Source organism: Fusarium vanettenii (assembly GCF_000151355.1).
Source record: "Fusarium vanettenii 77-13-4 chromosome 6 genomic scaffold NECHAsca_20_chr6_4_0, whole genome shotgun sequence".
Taxonomy (NCBI): domain Eukaryota; kingdom Fungi; phylum Ascomycota; class Sordariomycetes; order Hypocreales; family Nectriaceae; genus Fusarium; species Fusarium vanettenii.
Window position 1 is genome coordinate 1,988,667 of NW_003315865.1, and position 21,381 is coordinate 2,010,047.

The 21,381-nt window shown below is 51.8% G+C and overlaps 9 protein-coding genes across 9 annotated transcripts; 4 read left to right on the forward strand and 5 right to left on the reverse strand.

Moving 5' to 3' along the window:
- Window positions 1-635: 635 nt before the first annotated feature.
- On the forward strand, window positions 636-1,751 carry NECHADRAFT_62268 (uncharacterized protein; the record flags this gene model as incomplete). The annotated part of the gene is made up of 2 exons (XM_003044887.1): window positions 636-873; window positions 942-1,751. 2 exons carry the CDS (start codon window positions 636-638, stop codon window positions 1,631-1,633), a joined length of 930 nt encoding a protein of 309 aa, XP_003044933.1. The 3' UTR covers window positions 1,634-1,751.
- A 517-nt stretch (window positions 1,752-2,268) lies between these two features.
- Window positions 2,269-4,003, reverse strand: NECHADRAFT_3131 (uncharacterized protein; the record flags this gene model as incomplete). The annotated part of the gene is made up of 3 exons (XM_003045291.2): window positions 2,269-3,774; window positions 3,831-3,885; window positions 3,954-4,003. Coding segments are annotated over 3 exons (1,611 nt in total), but the record flags the coding sequence as incomplete, so codon positions are not given.
- Window positions 4,004-4,783: 780 nt separating this feature from the next.
- NECHADRAFT_94654 (uncharacterized protein) lies at window positions 4,784-7,317 on the forward strand (the record flags this gene model as incomplete). Its single annotated transcript, XM_003044888.1, has 2 exons — window positions 4,784-7,012; window positions 7,066-7,317. The coding sequence occupies 2 exons, from the start codon at window positions 4,784-4,786 to the stop codon at window positions 7,315-7,317; spliced, it is 2,481 nt and encodes an 826-aa protein (XP_003044934.1).
- A 609-nt stretch (window positions 7,318-7,926) lies between these two features.
- On the reverse strand, window positions 7,927-8,919 carry NECHADRAFT_42891 (uncharacterized protein; the record flags this gene model as incomplete). Its single annotated transcript, XM_003045292.1, has 1 exon — window positions 7,927-8,919. One exon carries the CDS (start codon window positions 8,917-8,919, stop codon window positions 7,927-7,929), a length of 993 nt encoding a protein of 330 aa, XP_003045338.1.
- Window positions 8,920-9,732: 813 nt separating this feature from the next.
- Window positions 9,733-11,602, reverse strand: NECHADRAFT_43285 (uncharacterized protein; the record flags this gene model as incomplete). The annotated part of the gene is made up of 8 exons (XM_003045293.1): window positions 9,733-10,290; window positions 10,342-10,464; window positions 10,525-10,868; window positions 10,920-11,040; window positions 11,100-11,134; window positions 11,190-11,380; window positions 11,431-11,506; window positions 11,554-11,602. Coding segments are annotated over 8 exons (1,497 nt in total), but the record flags the coding sequence as incomplete, so codon positions are not given.
- Window positions 11,603-12,459: 857 nt separating this feature from the next.
- On the forward strand, window positions 12,460-14,423 carry NECHADRAFT_81996 (uncharacterized protein; the record flags this gene model as incomplete). The annotated part of the gene is made up of 8 exons (XM_003044889.1): window positions 12,460-12,519; window positions 12,568-12,712; window positions 12,970-13,149; window positions 13,202-13,308; window positions 13,364-13,474; window positions 13,535-13,951; window positions 13,990-14,168; window positions 14,222-14,423. 8 exons carry the CDS (start codon window positions 12,460-12,462, stop codon window positions 14,421-14,423), a joined length of 1,401 nt encoding a protein of 466 aa, XP_003044935.1.
- Window positions 14,424-14,819: 396 nt separating this feature from the next.
- Window positions 14,820-18,173, reverse strand: NECHADRAFT_81997 (uncharacterized protein; the record flags this gene model as incomplete). The annotated part of the gene is made up of 5 exons (XM_003045294.1): window positions 14,820-16,438; window positions 16,496-16,689; window positions 16,752-16,864; window positions 16,916-17,516; window positions 17,710-18,173. 5 exons carry the CDS (start codon window positions 18,171-18,173, stop codon window positions 14,820-14,822), a joined length of 2,991 nt encoding a protein of 996 aa, XP_003045340.1.
- A 779-nt stretch (window positions 18,174-18,952) lies between these two features.
- On the forward strand, window positions 18,953-19,726 carry NECHADRAFT_81998 (uncharacterized protein; the record flags this gene model as incomplete). Its single annotated transcript, XM_003044890.1, has 1 exon — window positions 18,953-19,726. One exon carries the CDS (start codon window positions 18,953-18,955, stop codon window positions 19,724-19,726), a length of 774 nt encoding a protein of 257 aa, XP_003044936.1.
- Window positions 19,727-19,924: 198 nt separating this feature from the next.
- Window positions 19,925-21,244, reverse strand: NECHADRAFT_81999 (uncharacterized protein; the record flags this gene model as incomplete). Its single annotated transcript, XM_003045295.1, has 3 exons — window positions 19,925-19,931; window positions 20,005-20,735; window positions 20,810-21,244. 3 exons carry the CDS (start codon window positions 21,242-21,244, stop codon window positions 19,925-19,927), a joined length of 1,173 nt encoding a protein of 390 aa, XP_003045341.1.
- Between the last annotated feature and the right edge of the window lie 137 nt (window positions 21,245-21,381).

The window sequence follows — 21,381 nt, forward strand, 5'->3', positions numbered from 1 at the left end:
ATCATGAGGCGTTGGATTTTTCAAAATGCGTGGAGCAAGAGATAGCATGTGAGAAACGAAAAAGTCAAGAGGAAAAGTAAAATTAGCATAGAAACGCATCTTTTTGGACTGTTACTGAGTATCATTTTCATTGCCTGTATGTTGGTGACGGCCATTGATGGTGTTGATCGGGGCTCGTGTGGAGCCGGCAGAATGATAATGCGCGAGTTAGAGTGGCCGATCGATGGCATGGAAGTTGTGTCCATTTGAGGACGTACCAAAGTCTGCTAGAAACGCCAGGCTAACCCAAAGAAAGACACCGGAAGCTCCATCTCGCAACCAACACACCAAGACCATTCTACAAACGTTCAAGACCCAAGTTCCCGGGTGGACAAGATATGAGCTTTCCAACACCCCAAGGCCCAAACCCCCACGATCCATCTCTATCTTCGCCGTCATCGCCCGCTCCAGCGCCGTCGCCCTCTACACCCTCGGCGCGTCACTACCAACAGCAGCAACAACATCAGCAACAGTACCAGCAGCAGTACCAGCAGGTTCCAGTCAATCAGTACCCCCCGCAGCCCCAGCAGCATCAGATTTTCGGACATCACCAGCAACAACAGCAACAGCAGCAGCAGCAGCAGCATATCGCCATGATGAACGGTATGAATGGCACGAATATGGCGGCAGGAATGCCTGTGCCAACACCCGCGGGTCACCAGGCTGAGCTGAACTACATCTATGGCATGGTTGAGGAGCTCAGCCGCCAGCTGGCAGAGAACCGCCGGGTGACAGAAGACATTGTCAGCGGGCTGGGAAGAGTGAGGAACAGGGCCAGGACCCACGGTGTGAACAACCAACAGGTCATTGAGGGCGCCTCGGACGACATCAATGGTACGTGTGGCCGCAAACCCCTCACCCGAGATTCTTTTACCCGGAATTCTGCTAATGGCATTGTACAGGCCAAGAACAGAATATCGATGCCCTCATTTCTCTCCTAACCGAGTCCCTCGAAAAGGCCAAGTTTAGCCGCGACGCCAACGCGAAGCTTCTCTCACAGTACGCCAGCGCCATGGCCAACCTCTTGCGACAATTCCACGAGTACAAGACAAAGCACGTAAGCGACGTCGCTTCCTGGCACCGCTCCTACCGCAAACAACTTTCCGATGCGCGTGATGAGAACGCCCGTCTGCGCGAGCAGATCTGGCAGATGCAGGCTCATGCGGGGCGCGCCAACGAGAGCCTGCGCGAGTTCCGGTGCAAATACGACGAGGACGAGGCGCGCTGGAACAGACTTGTGGATGAGAAGGCAGTCAGGCAAGAACTGCGATTCTGGAAGCGCATGGCTATGCCGGAACTGGAAGATGACGACCCGTACTGGAGTGACGACGACGATATCATCGACCCGGCCGAGAAGGACCGTCTGCGTGAACTGGACCTTAAGGCGGCACAGGAACAGCTGGACAGTCAAGCCGAAGACAGCGATGGCCAAGGTCCTCCACCGCAGCTGCCATTGCCGGGGATGGGGATCGGTATGAGCATGATGGGAGGTATTGCGATGCAGCGCGAGGACTCGGCGGCTGGACACGGTGTGCCGGTGCTTCCTCCTAGGCCGCTGAGCGCAGCGTCGAGTACGGGGTCCACTGGACAGTGAAGTGAGGCATGATGAAAATGGGAATGTTTTGATTTAGCGATACCCAGGACTGGATGGAAATGTACAATAGTGGTGGATAGGATCCAATGTTGATATGAAGACCACGGGCTGTGCCTGGAATCTCATGCGGCTTATTAGTAACGTGAAACTGTTTAAGACTTGTTTGGCGGGCGGTAGTCGAGACAAACACGACGGCTGCCGTTGAGGTAGCTTTACTTGAGCAAACACTGTCTTTCAGCTTGTCTTCACTAAGTAGCTGTGAAACAACAAGGGCGATGCGTAACTCTCACAGACACAAAATACCTCTTGATCCTAGAACCGGGTCCCGTGATATACACTGGCCCTTATAGACATACCTAGGTGTTGGGTCGTCCATGGATGTGTTGTCGTGGACTTGGGAGTTTAGGTAGGCCAGCTAGTCACACGGCAGATAGGTGAAGACGAAGGATGAAAAAGGAATCAAATATGCCGTGATCTGTTCGGCCTAGAATGACTGACACGCCCTTTGTAGTTTACACTAATCATACATGAATCTCGCCAAGAGATGTGCCGTTCATCCGTCACCAACATTACCTCGCTCGCCTTGATATTTTCTTGCCAAACTCATCATCCAAACTCCATCGTTACCTCATCGTTCAATATCCGCTCTGCTCCTTTCGACTATCTCCCTCTCCATCACCACCACCCTCTCTGGCTGCCTTTTCCCCAGCCTCCTGGATACCCTGCTCGTCACCTCTCAGCTTGGCAAAGTAGGCCTTGATGTCTTCGGCACCGATGGTCTCGCCGCTGTCGGCAAACTGCTGGAAGAAGGGCTTGAGCTTCTCCTTGAGGTGGTTGTACGCCATGACGCCTTCGATGGCGCGGACGCGATCCACGTTGCGTAGGGCGCTCTCTCCACGTTCGAGGAGACTACCGCTGCCGTGGGAGCCGCCTCCGTTACCACCGTTTTGGGAACCGCCATCGGACAGGGGCGGCTCGTAGACTTCCTCTTCCTCTAGGAGCTGGGGGTGAGGGTTGAGGAGAGGGAAGCAGGAAGAGCAGCGGCAGAAGGCCTCACGGAAGCCTTCCTTGAGGAAGAGTGAGAATTGGCCTTCCGGGGCTGGGGGAAAGTTCTTGAGCTTGCAGGGGAGAGTGCCGTTTGTGGAGGATGTCTCTTCCTCGGGGGCAGCCGGCTCTTCAACTGGCTTTTCAGCTGGTTGTTCAACTGGTTTCTCAGCTTGATCTTCGGTTTGGGCCTCGCTCTTTACGCGCTTGGCTTCTGTACCATCCTCCGCATCGTCATCTGCCTTGCGCTTGCGCGAAGGAGCTTCGCTTGTATCGGCTGTCTCGGCTGTAGGGGTCTTGGTACCGTTGCTTGCTGTCTCTTCGGTTTTGGGAGCAGACTCAGCCTGGTTGAGGAACACGGCGGGGAGAAAGCCTGAAGTTCCTGCGTAGCGCTTGATCCAGGGGTGTGCATCAACACACTTGTAGCACAAGAAGGCTTCAAAGGCATCCTCTTCGGGGAAACCTGTAGGCATCGGGACCTCGTCGTCGTCGTCCTCTTCGACAGCGGTCTCCTGGGCACCATTCTGGGCAGCATCTGGTTGGTCCTCATTGCCCTCTGAGATGGTGGTCAACTTGGCACCCTCTTCACCCTCCTTGGCCGGCTTCTTCTCAGGCTTCTCCATCTTCTCGAACCAGTTGGGCCCCATACCAACGAGACAGCCTGGATGATACCAATCCTCGCCACAACCGCCAGTCTCGTGCGTTCCCAGGCCCAGGCACTGAAACATGGTACCCTTCTGCTGGAAAGGATCATAGTCGCACTCACAGCCGCAGAAACGGTTACGGAAGTTGTGATTGTACTTGTTATTCACATCAGGTTCTTCCGAATGAACTCCGCGCGTGTTGGTCGTCTCGTTCAAACGGAGCGTGCATGGGCTTGTGGATGGGATGCGCTTGGTTCCACAGTCGCAGGTAAAGTTTCGCTTCTGGAAGATCTCGACGAGGGTGTGCTCGCCGTGGCACTGGATGGAGCATGCGTAGCAGACGCCGGCGGGAGTCCAGTCATCACCGGGCTTTGCGGGAGCGGGATTGCATGTCAAGCAGGCGAATACAGCTTGTCGTAGAGGACCGAGGATCTTGGTGCAGGATTCGATGCTCTAAGGTCGCGTGAGTGGGAGGTATCGAGGGAGGGAATTCGCGGGTAAGCGCATACATATGGCAGAGCCTCGCGGGCATCAGCTTCGAGAGCTTCCTGGGTACGGATGAATCTGGGAAGTGTCAATGTACAATTCGCCACGAGTATTGTTGACTCAAAAGAAGGACATCATGCGCTTACTCGGCTGCAGTTTGAGAGTCTTCCGACTTGGCAGAGAAGCTGTCCTTGCGCGATGGAGCAGCTTGTTGAGGGGCGTCTTGCGCGGGCGCGGAAGCTGAGGGAGGATCTGTCGACATGGCGATGGTCGTATTAGGGAAGGTGATGCGTGTTGTAAGAAGATTGAGATGAAAATTTGATGAAGAAGATGACAAAAATAGAAGGGAACGATGGAAATGAATGGCAGATTTCCCCAGAACCGATGCGATGGGTGATGGAAGTACAGGGAGGAGGAGGGTGAAGCAGAGTTGGAGGCGATGAAGCTTGGGGAGGCGAAGTAATAATGGCGACACTTTCTGCGCTAGATAAGACCCAAACTGATATCATATTTTTGTCCGTAATTTCCACCCTCCAAAAGCACTTTACGCGTATACAACCCAATGCGCTTAGCAGCCACAATCAATTAACGCGTCAAGTCGCGTCGTGATACGCGAAATTGCTCCCTTGTCGCTGGCCTCCACTTGGTTGTCCCCTCGTCCCGTTTCCCTTCCAACGCATCTTCTGGCAAATTCAGCCCCTCACTCTTTGACATTCTCAACACCAATTCTCTGCGTGCTCAACTGTGTGTCTGTATACCATTTCGCAACACTCATTGGCGCTACGTTCTTGATTGGGGCTAGCAAATATGAGGTCAGTATTTCTCTTGAGGATGCCCCTTTCTGTGAAGGGACAACATCTAACACCCCAATAGTTCCCCGCTACACCCTTCTGCCGGCCCTTCGCGCTCGAGTCGTAAGCGATCGCGAACTGGAGGCGATGATACCGCCTCCCCTATGACTCTGGGGTCGAGCCCCATGCCCTCGTCTCCCCCTGCCGAGTTCAACATGGTCCATGGTGTCGAGGACGATGACGATATCGAGGAAGAAGCCCAGATCCAGGACGATATTGACGACTTGGACGAGATGGCTGAAGATGACGTCGATCTGTTCCGCGAAGGCTTCGAAGCCGATTACCGAGGTAGGGAGGACGACATGTATGAGGGCATTGGCCTAGACGACGAGGGTGAATATGGCGACATGGACCTGGCTGCTCGACGACAACTCGAGGCCCAACTCAACCGACGAGATCGTGAAGTCGCACGAAGACAAAGGATTCCGGCTGCCTTCCTGCCCGGCGATGAGGACGATGGCGATATCGATTTGACTGCCCAGCCTCGGCGTCGCCGTCACCACTACGATGAAGATCCTGACGACATGATGGACACGGATATCATGGCTGAGGAATTGTCACTGGAGGCCCTTGGTGATGTCAAGGCTTCGACCTTGACCGAGTGGGTGTCACAACCTTCAGTTCAGCGAACCATCAAGCGCGAGTTCAAGGCCTTCCTCACATCTTACACCGACACATCTGGTTCTTCTGTCTACGGTAACCGTATCCGAACACTCGGTGAGATCAACGCCGAGTCCCTCGAGGTTTCATACGAGCATCTTTCCGAGAGCAAGGCCATCTTGGCCTACTTCCTTGCCAACGCACCTGCAGAGATGCTCAAGCTGTTTGACGAAGTCGCCATGGATGTGGTTCTCCTCCATTACCCCGACTACGAGCGCATTCATTCCGAGATTCACGTGCGAATCTTTGATCTGCCTGTTCACTACACCTTGCGACAGCTTCGTCAATCGCATCTGAACTGTCTGGTGCGGGTGAGTGGTGTCGTTACTCGACGATCGGGTGTCTTCCCTCAGCTCAAGTATGTCAAGTTTGACTGCACAAAGTGCGGTGTCACACTGGGACCCTTCCAGCAGGAGTCCAACGTCGAGGTCAAGATCAGCTACTGCCAGAGCTGCCAGTCAAGGGGCCCCTTTACTCTCAACTCGGAAAAGACTGTCTACCGTAACTACCAGAAGCTCACTCTCCAGGAGTCTCCCGGTACAGTGCCTGCTGGTCGACTGCCTCGACAGCGTGAGGTTATCCTGCTGTGGGATCTCATCGACAAGGCAAAGCCTGGTGAGGAGATTGAAGTCACTGGAATTTACCGCAACAACTACGATGCTCAACTCAACAACCGAAACGGCTTCCCTGTGTTTGCCACTATCCTCGAGGCCAACAATGCCGTCAAGTCGCATGACCAGCTGGCTGGTTTCCGCATGACTGAAGAGGACGAGCATCAGATCCGCAAACTGTCCCGAGATCCCAACATCGTGGACAAGGTCATCAACTCGATCGCTCCTAGCATTTACGGACACACTGACATAAAGACGGCTGTCGCTCTGTCGCTTTTCGGTGGTGTCGCAAAGACAACAAAAGGTGCTCATCATCTGCGAGGCGATATCAATGTTCTTCTCCTGGGTGATCCTGGTACAGCCAAGTCGCAGATCCTCAAGTACGCCGAGAAGACAGCTCACCGAGCTGTGTTTGCCACCGGTCAGGGTGCCAGTGCTGTCGGTTTGACAGCCAGTGTCCGCCGTGATCCTCTGACCAGCGAATGGACTCTGGAAGGTGGTGCTCTCGTGTTGGCTGATCGAGGAACATGCCTTATCGACGAGTTCGACAAGATGAACGACCAGGATCGTACATCTATTCACGAAGCTATGGAACAACAGACCATTTCCATCTCCAAGGCTGGTATCGTGACTACTCTTCAGGCTCGTTGCGGTGTGATTGCAGCTGCCAACCCTATCGGTGGTCGATACAACTCTACAGCTCCCTTCTCCTCCAACGTCGAGTTGACAGAGCCCATCTTGTCGCGTTTCGATATCCTGTGTGTAGTGCGCGACACTGTTGAGCCGGCTGAGGATGAGCGTCTTGCGCGCTTCATTGTGGGATCACACAGCCGAAGCCATCCTCTGAGCCAGCAAGAACAAGATTCGATGGAGGTTGAGCATGATACCCAAGCAGATACCCAGGCGACTACCGGTAATCGTAAGGCGGAGGGCGAGATTCCCCAGGAGCTGCTGAGGAAGTACATCCTCTACGCCCGAGAGCACTGTTCGCCGAAGCTGTACCATATCGACGAGGACAAGATTGCACGACTGTTTGCCGACATGCGACGAGAGTCTCTTGCTACTGGCGCCTATCCCATTACGGTATGTGCTCAAATTCTTATCCATACTATTTAACAGCATACTAACAAGACCAGGTGCGTCATCTGGAAGCCATCATCCGAATTAGCGAAGCATTCTGCCGCATGCGATTGTCAGAATACTGCTCGACGCAGGATATTGACCGTGCTATTGCGGTTACGGTGGACAGTTTCGTCGGCAGCCAAAAGCTCAGCTGCAAGAAGGCTCTCGCACGAGCGTTTGCCAAGTATACACTGGCACGGCCGGGTAGCCAGAAGAGGACCGGAGCAAACAGCCAAGCGCGACGACAGACCGCAGTTGTAGGTTAAGTCGTGGGCTGTGAATGCCACTATTGGGATACTCGAGGCCGTGATGACAGTAATGGTTGGGGGGGGGGTTCTGTATTTGCGGAGTGAAGGCAGTGGGCATGACATGGGAATGGGCATGGTGATGATGGAATGGATATGACGGAATTGTATCATGAGTTGATTATATGTTACTAGATGTAGATTTAATGTTTGCAAGCTGGTCGTTGCACTTCATCAACCACATCTGTAAGTGATACTGAGTGCCATGACGAGATGGTCAGTTGGGCATCCATGGGCCGCATTCCACCAGAGTTACAGCACAATAAGAGCGCTTGATTTACAGGTGGTTTGTTGTCCATCGATGCCATCGATGAGGTGCGCATCATGTCTCCGCACCAGACGCCCACTCATGTCGCTTGGCCTCCAACGAGGACTTGCTAGGCCAGTGATGACGGCACTTGTTCCACTCCCACAGCAACATGATACAGTCAAGGTATGTGCTGCGAATGTACACCACCTACACCTCACCATGTCCAAGGGTAACGACAGAGAGGAGACCTGGGGTGCGCGGCCCGAACATAAGGCTCTCGGTTGCTTCAACGAACCAAGGCGTTGAAGATTGTCTATTCTTCAAGCCTCCTTGACTTGCGGTTTTGTAAAATACCCCCACTGCTTTAGCAGTTGCCCCACGCCAAAGCACCAGCAGATGTGATGTCGAAAGCCCCCCTCGGAGCGCATCCGGTTCATGTGCCCGAACAGCGGCAGAAACTCAGGGACACCTGGCGGAACCAATCTTCTTATAACATGGGATGGGAGCTGACCTTTGTCATAGAGATCAACGATTAGACGACACCCCTGGCAGATGCGGCCACGCTCCCGGCGGCCCTCCTTGTTCAGGTAGGGCATGCGTATGGATGCCATCCCGCCATACTCGTCTTCCGGGAGGTCTAGATTGAGGGGTAGCATGGATAGATGACGTCCTATCGGCGCTAGCGGAGCTTCGTGAAATCCTCTGAGCATCCAGTACTCCTTCGTCACGGCCGAGTTCCTCTCTATTCCCCGGGGCGGAGCCCTGGGGATTAGCTTGGCCAAGTTTTGGGGACCGTGGATTTGGAGGGCAAGCTTCTTGACCTGCTTGGCACACACGAGGCGAACCATGCGCTTCCGTGAGATGAAATTGTTGACGTTGTAGGTGTTGGGTATGCTATATAGGATGGGTATGCTCTTGAGCTGCTTGTCCGTCAGGTCGAAGCACTTCTTTGCCGTGTTGAGCGTCATCATGTGGAGGCCTCTGTTCTTGTGCATACACTCGAAGCAGACCCTCTCACACGTCGGTAGGAAAAGAAACCCGCCGAAATCGAAGCAGGAGACGCAGTGGGCCGAGCGAAGCGTCTGGCGGAGGAGAGCGGCTGAGTGGTACCGTAGTAAACGAGTCCTGCCGAGGGCGATGAGGGTATCTCCTGCGTGCCGACGCATCTCTGCGTATGCGGGCATCGACTCGACGGTTAGCTTTGCCCGTAGGCAGACTTGTGTGAAGCGGAGGAGAGATTGGAAGTCGAGGTATTCGAAGATGCAGAGGAGGATCTCTAGGGGTAGGGTGTCTAGCAGGCCGATGGGTTCCATGGGAGACTTTGGCGGGATATGCTTCATTCTTTTGAGTTTGAGGCCTCGGATGACTAGGGCCGTGTTGTGTTTATCGTCCCCTTCACCACGCCATGTGGCTTTTTTGACGATTTCTTCGGTGATGGGCATTGAGTATCCCATGGGTCCTGGTCCTCCCATAGGTATTGATCCTCCTATGGGCATTTGTCCTCCCACAGGTATTGGACCTCCCATAAGTGCCTGTACTCCCGGGGGTATTGATACTCCCATGGGTTCTGGCGGTAAATAAGGCGGTCTTGATGGATCCATTGCGAGGTTGGTGATGCAGTGACGTTGGATCAATTGAGGCGTCGCCGGAATCGAGTGGCATTGGCTTATCACGTGATTGCGTCTGACAAGGTCACACTCGCATCGAACGACACGAGTTCTCAAAAGAGAATTTTCTATCGGGGGAGTATGAGATCAAGTCAGTACTATTCACTTTCATTTCACTGGGACAGAGTCATGTGGGTTCGTAGGATATCTAGGCTTCAATCGAACATGACTAGTCACATACCCTACTGTCGAACGCCCAGGTGCTGGAGTGATTGTCTAACGCAGTACCATTCACAAACGGCAAATTCATTAGTTTAGCCGCGTTTTATACAGGTTTTGTATGAAGGCTTATTAAGAGAGAGAGTGTGTTAATATTGTTATCTCTTATTTGAACAACTGACTATTGATTAGAGATACCTGTGATCGAGGTTGCCCTCAACACCCAAACGCATTCTTCCAACAACACAAATACTCTTCAACCCAAACACGTGTCTGCCAGCTGAGCTTCCTGGCGGCCAATTACGGCTCGCTCTGTGCCTCTGTTTGCTGCCTGGCATGTTTGTCGGCGTCCAATGTTTGCTGGATCCTCTGGCTCGGCAGCCACCGATCGGCGGGGACAAACCACCAAGACAGCAAGGCGAGGATAGTTGTGCCGCCCATAATGACGGGGGCATAGTTGAGAGTCTCTCCAGACACGGGGAAGATGTATGGGGAGTAGAGTACCGCAACCACCCAGCCGTTCCAAAAGACTGCGATAACTTGGAACGGCTTGCTCAGTCGACCCAGACTCCACGCCGGCTTAGGGAAGTTCTTGGGTGTGAGGAAGAGTCGTGCTAGACAAATCAGTCCGTAAGCAGCAGCCGAGGGGACACCTGCAGCGGAGACAAGGGAGGTGAAAGCAACGGATGAGGGGAGGATAGTGCAAGTGATGACGGCGGCAACGCCCCAGACGACGAGGACGGCGTTACGGGGCTGGCCTGCGACAACTCGGGAGGTCCAGCTGGACCAGGGGAGGACTCCATCGCGGGCGACAGCAAAGACTAGTCGAGAGGCGGCAAGGACAGCAATTGCAGTGTTCTGTCTCAGTTAGTCTCGCTTTTAGATAAGGCTGGGTGGAGAGAAACTTACAAACCACAGTGCCATAACGCAAACAATGTTCATCACAATGTGTCCACCTTCTCCAAGAATTGCAGCGTAGACAGACACGAAAGGTTGGGCGCCGCCGAATGAGAAGAGAGTCTCTGCGTCAGGCTGTTGACAACGTTTAGCTAGTATCCTTGATGGTGTTGTTCAGGCCAGATAGCAACTCACAACACAGAAGAGGAAAAGGATAACGACGGCAAATCCTCCCAAACCACTGACAACGGTACTCCAGAAGATACCCCTGGCTGCTGCAACAGAGGCATTCTTGGTCTCCTCAGCCACGTGGCCCGAGGCATCGAAGCCGATCAAGATTCCAGCAGTGGCAAGATAAGAAAGACACCAGTTCCAAGCAGGAGGAGCTCCAGTGCCGTTGTAGGTCGTCATGAAGGCATCATGAGTAGACCGGAATCCAATCGTCTTGCTGGTGGTGATGGGCAGCCAGATGAGATTCAGAACAAAGTCTAGAACGACTACGCTGCTGGAGAGTGTAAAGATCCACTTGAAGTATCGAGCTTATGGGGGTTAGACTGGGTCTTGATGGGGAGTAGATGTGTGAAGCTTACGAGGAAGCAGGTTCCAGATGGCTGCGAGAGCGAGCATCACCTCAGTGCAGATCCATTGCACGGCACGGAACTTGACACTGGTAGAGTCGGATGGGAAGTCTGTGTTGAAAACCACGATTTCCTAACTCACCTGTTAGCGAAAAGACCAAACAAGGTGAAATTAGGCAGGGTGATACCCACCGAGAGCATGTAGTTAACTGCAGCTTGTGTGTTGCCTGGATGACTGGTTAGCTCGAGCTCAAATCATCGACATGGGTGATATTCACGTACTTGCACAGAACGTAGTCCAGGCAGTGGTACTCCACCATGCAACAACAAAGCCAAAGAGTCGACCAAATCGAGGACCGCCAGCCTCAGCTGCCCAAAGGTAGATGGACCCAGCCAGAGGAAGAGATGAGCAGATCTCTGCAATAACAGCAGCCGTGATGAAAGTAAAGACACATGTTACGATATAACTCGTCCTGATGGATTGTCAGTCAGGTTAAATGGCTCACAGGTTGGGGTTACTGACCAGTATGCGAGGTTACCGCCGGCTGCAATTCCTGTTGAAAAGGTGACGCGAACACCACCAATGAAGTAGAGAGCAGCTATGTATGGTCAGTGGATAGTCTAGAGATGGAGTATAAGATCTCACCAAAGGTAGTCGCAAAGTTGTGAAACTGGTTGAAACTTCTATGCAGCACCTAACAGGGTCAGCATCCCGACCCAACCTCATGCAGCACGAGAATGAATTACAGGCTTGTATCCTAGGTTTTTCTTTTTGGTATTGCGTCAGCTTGGGGGGCCTCATGCAGGCAAGGGGGCGATGAAAAAAACGAACCAGCACGGTGTTGTCAGAGGCGTTGGCATCGAGGTCTGATGACGTCCCCACATCCTCGCCGGACACAATGTCCGGATTATCTTCCTGCAAGGTTTTGGTCATTGTTTGACACCAAAAGATGTTTGATCGATGTTGATGCTGTTGTTGTTGAGTTGGGATGTAACGTCGTTTTGAGTTTGAAAGGGCGAAAAGCAGGAGCATCAAAATTCCGGACCTCCCTATCAATCCATATCAGGACTTTATAAAAAATACGACAAATTACCCGATCTTATTAGATTCGCCGAACCGGGAAGTCGCCATCGACGCCTGGTAACACAACACCTCTAAACCCGGCACAGTCGGCATCGTTCCGCACTCTTTGGGACGTGAAACATATGGGTCTTGATCACCGTGCTCAGCCCCCGATTCGTTGCATCTGTACATGTGCCAAGCACGTCATAGGCGAGGTGATGGTGCCATGGAATAAGACCTCGCTTGACCGAGAAATTGGGAATTTTGGCCGTTTTTGAGACCCATAAAGGTCCAGAATAACGGCTGAAGATCCTAGATTGAATTAGATTCAAGACGTTAGTGGATGAACTAGCTGTCAAAACGTCTCGGGGTCTGATCCTGTCATTGTCGAAGCGGGACCGTGAAATGTGACTCCATCTTTGACATAAGATCAGATCCAGGGTCCCTGTCTTTCTTCTCTTGCAGTCACAGAAAACAATTTCGGCCAAGATGGCTCTTCTTAGTGTTCCGATATTGGCGGGAGCCCTTCTTGCGGCTGTCATTGTTCACGTATGACCTAATGCCAAACCCGGGCTAAGCTAAGCTGATTGCGCGTAGAACTTGCTTCGAGTATTCACTTCGCCTCTATCAAAGATCCCAAATGCGGGCTTTGGTGCAGCTTACTCCAGGCTTGCTTGGGCCTTTCCGCGGGAGTACAAGGGAACGGTGACAATTGACCTACCCAAACTTCACGAAAAGCTGGGTAAGTCTCCTTGGTCAAATCAGCACTCTTTGGAGAGCCAAGCTGACCGAAAAAGGACCGCTTGTTCGAATTGGACCCAATGAAGTGTCTTTCTACTCTCGCGAAACGTACGAGACGGTGCACAAGGTTGGCAGCAAGTTCAGAAAGGATCCAAGAGTGTATGGCGAATTCGTTCAAGGTGGCCACCCTGCTCTCTTCTCCATAACGCAAGTCCACCTCCTTTGGTACATGATATGGTCAGCTCACACCCGATAGAGACCCGGAACAGCATGCAAAGCGAAGAAGGATCATGGGCCAGCTGTTCAGTCGAACAAAGGTGCCGCAGCTGGAGAAGCTCATCTCGTCTCACGTCGACCGCTTCGTTCAGTTGATCCGAGAAAATGGCCCTAATGTTGACTTGGCGGTGGCATCCAGAGCACTTGAGGCGGACATCATGTGTGAGTGGAATGCCGGCTTCTTAGTTCAACAAATGACTTACTCTCGAGTTAGCTACCTTCTCCTTTGGCAAGTCAATTGAGGCCGTGGATTCTTGGGCAAGTGGAAAAGAACTGGAAATGGTCGCAAAAAACGACCTGAAGGCCACCTGGATGCCTGTTGTGAGTTTCTTGCCGCTTTTCAAGATTTCTGGTGCTGATTCTGGCGGTTTCTTAGCTTACCAACTTTCCCCTTCTGTGCGAACTGTTGGAGCAACTTGAGGGTGCGATATTCCGTGTTACTGGTGTCAGGAGTGCGTACACGAAAGGACTCACGGAATTCCAGCAGGTAAGATGATCAAGGAAGAACCAACACGCATCAAGTCATGCTAACCGAGTGAACTAACAGTGGTGCCGGGATTCATGGAAGTTGGCTATTTCAGAAGACTCTGAACTTGACGAACCTGCCACCAAGTCTCCCAATTTGATCAAGTCCCTCTGCAACTCTGGCCTACACGCTGAAACCGCGCTCTCCGAAGCCAAAGAGAACCTGGGACCAGGGACAGATACGACGTCTGCAACACTTGCTCACATTTTGTGGGCTCTTGCTCAAAATCCAGACTACCAGAATGCTTTATACGAGGACTTGGCGGCTGTCTCCTTTTATACTGATATGACGACTTTGGAAAGTGTGCCTCGTCTTCAGGCCTGCGTGAAAGAGGGTATCCGGTGGGCTGGTGCTGCTGCGGCAATGCTTCCGAGAATCGTGCCGCCTGGAGGCATCGAACTGCATGGGAAGTTTATCCCTGAAGGGGTCCGTGAACAAGTAAAACCCACTGGTTTCGAAGCTGACTTTGTGTGCAGACGGTCCTCACTTCATCTCCTATCTGGTATCAACACGACAAGACGGCGTTTCCGAATCCAAAGGTGTATAACCCCTATAGATGGTTGACAGATGATTGCAAAGGGATGAGCGAGGACAAACTTCGTGATCGGTTCTATATCCCGTTCTCGAGAGGTGCCAATATTTGCATGGGAGCACAGTGAGTCAACGCACCAACCGGCCATAATATTTCACACGATTGACCATGACTAGTTTCGCATACCTCGAGTTGTACATCTCTGTATCTCAAGTCATCCGCAACTTTCATCTTGAGATTTGCAACATCACTCAGCGTTCGACACTGGAGAAGAATGAAGAAACCAATTGGACCCCAGTGCCTTTACCGAAGCGGCGGGAATGGGTTGCTGCTGTTCCAATGGAGAAGCTCGAGGTAAAGATGTGTCCAAGGCTGTGAATCGCCCATGATAAGAGTAGATATGTGGCGCATTGGTTTGGCCGTTTGACACATAGAGAGGGGAAAAGGGGCCGAAAGCTACTCCAGAGCCCATGGCAGCGTGATGGAAAGAGATGCATACCCTCTCGGTGCAAATGCCCCGCTCTCTAGGTACTTAGGAAAACAGAAAAGATCCCGGAGAATACGGTCGACTCGTTAGGAGTCCCAGGGTCCGAAAGGTGTAGTTCGAGTGCCCTGCGTGAAATCTGGAGGGATTTATACGGGTCGAATATGGTTGGGGGGATGACACATCATGACATAGCTTTTCAAATAAAAGTTTCTTCATGAGCCTGTATTCTTAAAATAACAATCCCATATCTGCAGACTAAACACCCTTGTGAGGAACCAATTGCTGTCTCAATCACTATCATCTCCATCTCCATCAGTATCGTCGAACAAACCGTCGTAATCACTCCATTCGCTAAAAGACCGAAACTCACTCTCCGTCAGCTCAAATTGACGAAGAAACCTAGCTCTTGTTTCAGAACCGAGCTGTGGGACACACTCATCGAGGAAGGCCGTGATGGCCTCAACTCTTGGTTCATAACTGTCATGGCTTTGATCCTCATCGCAACGTCGGGGATCGCAAACGCTGTCCAATTTGAGAGGGAGATGGCGGTGGTATTTGTTGCTTGTCTCGAAAGGTAAGAAGTACTCGAGTGCGATCCACCACGCGATCCAGAAAGATTCAAAACGATCCGCATGGATTTGATAGAGGCAGAGGTATAACTCAAGGTAAGAATCCAAGGCTTGTTTTAGATGATGGTCTTCTTCTTGGAGTTCCTCCAGTTCGCTGCTGCTGTCATCACCACCATAACAACCGCTGTAGGAATGGCCATAAACGCGGTAGCAATCACACGCCCAATGAGAGCATGTATGGGCCATGCCTAGGCGATCAAAAACTTCCAACCTGCAAATATCCGCAAATGTGTCTGGGCTAAGGGATAACCCTAAGTAGGAGTACCTGGCTATGTTGAAAAGCCAGCGCTGGCGGTATCTTGGTACGAGCCAGCCCCAAGAATTTTTCCTAAGAACTATGCCAACTGGGGTACAACCTGACGTACTGCACCAACAGTAGCAGCCATCGCGTTGCTCAACTCCATTGGGATGAAGTTGCGAGAATACGCTCAGGGGCCCGAAAAGTTTCGAGTCTTTCGTAATCCAGACATTAGACGAAATCGAGAGTGTGAATTCTGTGGCTTGGTCAAGAAAGTCGGTATACTCCATTGATCTAGGCAATTGGGACCCTTTTCTCAAACACCATTGAGCGAACCGGATGCAATCCCAGGTATAACAACGTAAAACTGTGTTCATAAGAGGCGAATGGCCCTTTCCGTCTTGTTCATCGATGCTGCAAAACCCGACATCGTATAGCCTCTTGGCCAAAGTGTCTGTCATCCAACTGTGGTGGTAGAGAGTGGTCGTAGACCCAGGCCATAGGGACTTGGGCACTTGCACCTTGCGAGCTTCAAGTTGTCTGAATATCTCGAGAGCGTTGTAGTCAAGCAAAAGTTGGGTCTGCTGTTGTTTGTTATATCCCAGGCTGTTCAAGCACGTCTCGGGGAGCTGCTTCGTTGCCAGCTGCAGCAGTTCCAGTCTTCTTTCTACCACTTTTTGAACCAACAGGCGGATCACATCTGAAGAGGCTGGAACCAAGGTAGCAAAGAATATTGCATCTGCCTTGAGCTCTCGGCCATGTGTAAAACTGCCGCGACCAAGATCAAACAAGGAGCAGCCATTATTAACCAGCAGCTCGATGCTTGGAAGGTGATCCTGCCAGATACCTGTCAAGATGGCGTCGTCTGGATTTGCCCCTGCTTCCAGTAGGATTTGCAGGCCAGTAGTCCAACCAACAGCAAGGCTCAGAAGAGAAGGTGTTTTTGTATGCAAGTCGATCTTGTTCTGCATCAAGAGGAGCCTTAGCTCTACCTCGGATCTTTTTATCACAGCAACATGTGCGGGATATTGATCGTGATCTTCAACCTATTAGTGTCTTATAATTTTGTGATAAACAAAGGGCGGATGAATTTTACCTTCTAGGAGATGATGGTTCTTGATCAACATCCCTACAAGATGTGGTTCGGTCGCCCTGTATTGCAAGGCCTGCGATGTGTCGCATCCGTGCTTGATAAGAATCTCGTCCAGTTTGTTATCCTGAACATCAGCCTTCTTCTTCACAGCCATAGATGCGTGGCAGAGAGGATTAACAGGTGACCCTGTGTATGGTCTAGCTTTTGTTGGCATCATTGTTAAGAAGAAGGCGGCTTCTGGCCTGCAGGGTTGACTTACATGCATGCGTTGGGGTCAGCATTGCCCGCCACAAGGAGCTTAACAATAGCATCCAAAACACGATAGAGGGCCCCATGTAAACTAACACATTGCGCCGCAACGGAAACAAAATCCTGTCACTGTCTTAGTACGAAGTCAGAAAAACGACATATTTGCTGACGTACGTGGAGAAGAGTTCTGCCATTAGCCATGCGGTCGCCTGGAGATGCCTTGCCAGATTGAAACGCTTCACGAAGTTGCTGAAATAGAGTGTCAAAGGTTGCTTTGGCTTCCTCCTGCACACACGATCTGGCTGAAATAGAATCTAGATATGATGGCCACTGGTAATCTGTTATACAGACTCCAGGTGGCCTCAACGCGTCGCACCGCTCCTCCAGAGATTCCAGGGCCAGGCAAGCTTTGTCTATAGCAATGAAAGCAGGAGATTTCTTTCCGTCGACCATGTTGTGAGGGGATAGTCTTCCAACCATGGATAGGGTCCATCCACCAAGCTGGATTCCAACCATCATCTGGATTCTTGGGCTGAGGGCACGCACGCCGCATGACCACGAAGTCGAGCTATCTCGTTGAGGACAATTCGGCGAGTGGGCGGTCTCCTGGGAGCAGAAGAGTTGGAGTCCATAGATGCGTAAGTAAGTACTGGAGCCGGAAGGCCGACAAGTGCAAAACGCGCCGTTGCGTCTGGGTCGGCGCCGACGGCGCCCAAGAGGGCCGTCGAGAGAAGGAACAGGGTCCTCGTGAGAGCCGAGCCGCTTCATAATAGCTCTGTTTGAGTCTATAACGGCAGATGACTAAATCCTATGTCAGATCTTGGGGGAGCCGATGGGTAAGTCTCAAAGGGAGTTAACATGCCTGCTGAGCGAGGAGGCCTATCCTCGTTTCGACAGCATTTTGAGAGATTGTGATTTGCGAACTGCGCATATTAGTGCATGAATCTCGCACGTAGGCTTGTTCTCACAGTTGATGTTTGACCCCGCGCAGCCCTGCGTTACTTTGATGCTGATACCACAACTGAAGCGTGGATTTCAACGACTCGATTCGACGGCACCTCTCTGCGATGTCCTTTTCCTTGGTTGCACCTACAACAGCGGACCAATTGCGTCTCACTGTGCTAGAGTTGTTGGAGGAAAGTCCCTCGAGGAGTAGCGCGAGCTCCTCAGATTCCTTTCTCGCATCGTGAAGGATCGATGTGATTCGATGGGTGACATGTAGGGAGTGGACTTGGGAGTTGATGGGCCCGTCAAAGTCGCTGCTGATCATCCAGAGTAGATCAATGAAGAGTTCCGTGTTCTTCTTGAGGGTCTCGATCTCGCCGGGGATGCTCTTGAGTTTGCCATACAGGCTGGACGACGCGACCAAGACTCGGGTGCTGAGATCAAGTAGCTGGGCGGCGCCCGCTACGATCCCGAGCACCTCGGCCATGGCTTCGGTGTGAGTATCCAACGATGAATGGATTATGCGGTTATGGGGTTTGGGGTATTTGAAGAGTTTGCCAATGTCAGGTTTGGGGTCTGAGAAGAGAGAAGAGGGAAGGAAACAGGGCGGGGAAGACAGCTGAGACGGGAGGAGTAACGGTCACGCTCTCGGGTTGTGCCTTGTTGTGTAATTTGGCCCCTAATTCGTCGCCGAGTCGCAGTACCAGTTGGCAGACGCAGTTATGCATGCCCAAGCCACCGCCAAGGTGGTCACCGCATTCGAGAAGGTGCGCGGGAATCAGGCTGCGAATCGTGGAATTGAACTGCTTGGGTAGCGAAAAGCGAGGCTGACTGGGCTGAAATTACTGATGTGCCGAGAGCCTGCTGGAAACCTGCCATTTCTTCTGTAATCATTTCTTATTTACATGCGTACATTCAATCTGTCTACTCTCCAATGACCTGGCGAGAGGTCAAGGGCACTAGGGCAGTCAAGGTTACTGCTTGAGCCCATAGGGCACATTCAAGAGTGCCATGAGGTTATGTACTTATTGCACGATTGCTCGGTAGAGGCTGTTAATACTTTACTGGGGTTGATTGGGTGTCGAGCTCTGAGCTGCATAAGGCAGAAATCTCGTGGCGGCTGTGAGAAGGCGCAGCAAGTTTCCTACCAACCACGGAGGGAACCAAGGCAGACAGAGCGACAACTGATGGGATATTAAAGGACAACAACAAAATAAACGGCTTCAATCACTCAATGAAGGCATCGCTGCGTGAACCGTCAACACAATGTCGACCCCTACACCAAAAGACAATCCCATCGAAGCTCTTCCCACCCAAATCTTCCACCCATTCCCAAGACTTCCGCTTGAACTTCGCCAACAAATCTGGAAGCTCGCGCTACCACTGACCTCGGAGAAACCAGGAGTATGCATCCTCTCAGGATACCTGGAATTCCAAGCGGATATAAGCAATCTCACAGTCAACGAGTACCACTCGTTACTCAAGGCCGTCAGCCAAGAAGCGCGCCAAACAGCTCTTGAAAACCTCCCTGTGAAACGCGACTACAATCCCCTCATCGACATTCTATACATCGGCCGCGACTGCTTCTTCGCTTTCTGTTCCAGGGCCACGATTGATGACTGGAGCCGTGTCAGGCACATTGCACTTTCTCTCCCGGTTGCAGAGATGGGTCTCAACATGCCCTTTGCCCTGTTCGGGCTGCCCGGTTTGGAGGAACTGTCGGTTGTTTATCCCAAGTCAACCGGAACAGTCGACTTGTTTGACGACGTGCATCTTCCCGAGACAGGTCCACGAAAACTCAGGAAGTTGACGGAGACCGAAATGTCGAGTTTGGTGATCAAGGCGGATTTCATATATGAGACTCATGGCGGAGATGTTCCTATTGTTTGGGAAAAGGATGTCAGGACGCATCTGGACTTTGTCATGGAAGAGTTGTCGCGGGAGACGTCTTCTGGGCGGCCGCCGTGTTGGGATGAGGAGAGTAAGAGGTTGGAGTTGGAGATGCATGCGTTGTGTTTTGATGTAGATGGTGGGCGATAGAGGTCGTTTAATTTATGAATGATTGCTTCTAAATAATAAGCCTCCCTCGTTTTGCAACGGACGATCAAGAAGTGACGGTACATGATTGCTCCCATTCCGTGATCAGGGGGTCGATGTAATGATGCCATTCATGATCCAGCTTGCCCCTGAGGATATAGAGTAGTTGAAGCGGGTACGTCGCAATGTACCATGCTGACCTCAATTTCTTCAGAAGAAGGCAATAGTGTCCGAGAAAGATCAACGCTATTGGATTCTCTTCTGCGAGGAGTCGGGTATACTCGATTGAGACTGTCGTCGGCCAGTTGCGAACGGCAGTCCAAGTGTCGAAGCCATCGCCCAACGCTTCCGCAGACGCGAACGCATGCCCTAGCTTGCATGCCGCATCGGTGAGGATCTCGTACTCGGTAGGAGACCACATGTCATGTCCGTCCTGAATGACGGACATCAACCTTTCCTTGGTTTCGGACGCCTTCTGTTGGCTCATCTCTGTGTTGGGTTCTCCCCATATTTGGACGAGCTTCCCAAGTGGACCAGTTGCGATGATATGTCGGTAGCCATTCACCAGGGAGCATCCGTTCCGTATGAAGTATAGCCAGCTACATAGGCCATCTGGATCTGAGCTGCAAGATCGGGTGAGGAGGAGAGTGTTTTCCTGCCTCTCCGCCCCAAAAGCGTAGACAACGAGCAGATGCGAGAAGGCGGCAATCGCTTCACAGTTTGTCTTAGCCACATGGCCAATCGCTTCTCGAAATAGTGCCATGGCTCTGTTCTGGTGTTTGTGTGCTAGTGTGAGGTAAACTTGATCCAATGGATACTTTGTTGCGAGGTGGAGTGATGAGCAAGCCAGTACCGCATGCATCAGGAATGGGTTGTGCTCGGCGATGCTAGGGACAGCGAGACGCCAGATTTGCTCGTGCTGACTTGGGAGGGTCTTGCATGTTACTGTCTGAAAGTGTTGAAGCAAGTTTTGATCTGAAGTCCCTAGTGTTGCTGCTGAACGTCTTGCTATCTGAGAGCATTCATGTTTGCCCTATGAACTAAATGTTATGCAAGGTGCAAGTGGTGATGAATCAGAGTACTTACTCTTGTTTTAGTAATGTCTATACTTGTAAAGTAGTGCAACAGGTTTCCACGGAAGAATGTTTGCAACGGCGCTGGAGTCCAGTCGATATCTGCATAGCCATGGCGTCCATGTTCCGAGAGCCAATGCTTCTGCATCCGCTTGTTGGAAATGCACAAATATTCGCAGTCAGTGTCAAGGCATCTTAGCCCATCAAAAACTGGCAAGTAGGGAATCGGAAAGTCGATGACTCGAGCCTTGACGACATCCCCAGGCTCGGATAGGTTGTACTTGGCCGTATAAGTGGTATACGGGTGCCGGGCAGATCTGTAGATCTTGTGTATTTCTTTAAGATGCCGGTTGATGGCCCGGGGCTGGATAGCGTATTGACACTGTGTGCATACAAGAACTCGGTACTCGGGGTGATAGTCAAGCAGTTTCTGAGGAGACGGCGGCATGACGAGGATGGAAACAAAGATGATGAGTTCCCACGGAACGGCACCTGAGGTTCTTATGTACCAAGTGGCTTATTAATAAACTCTACCGCTTGTGTAAGTTGGGGGAGCCTTGATTGGAGTAAGACCAGGGGCGTCAG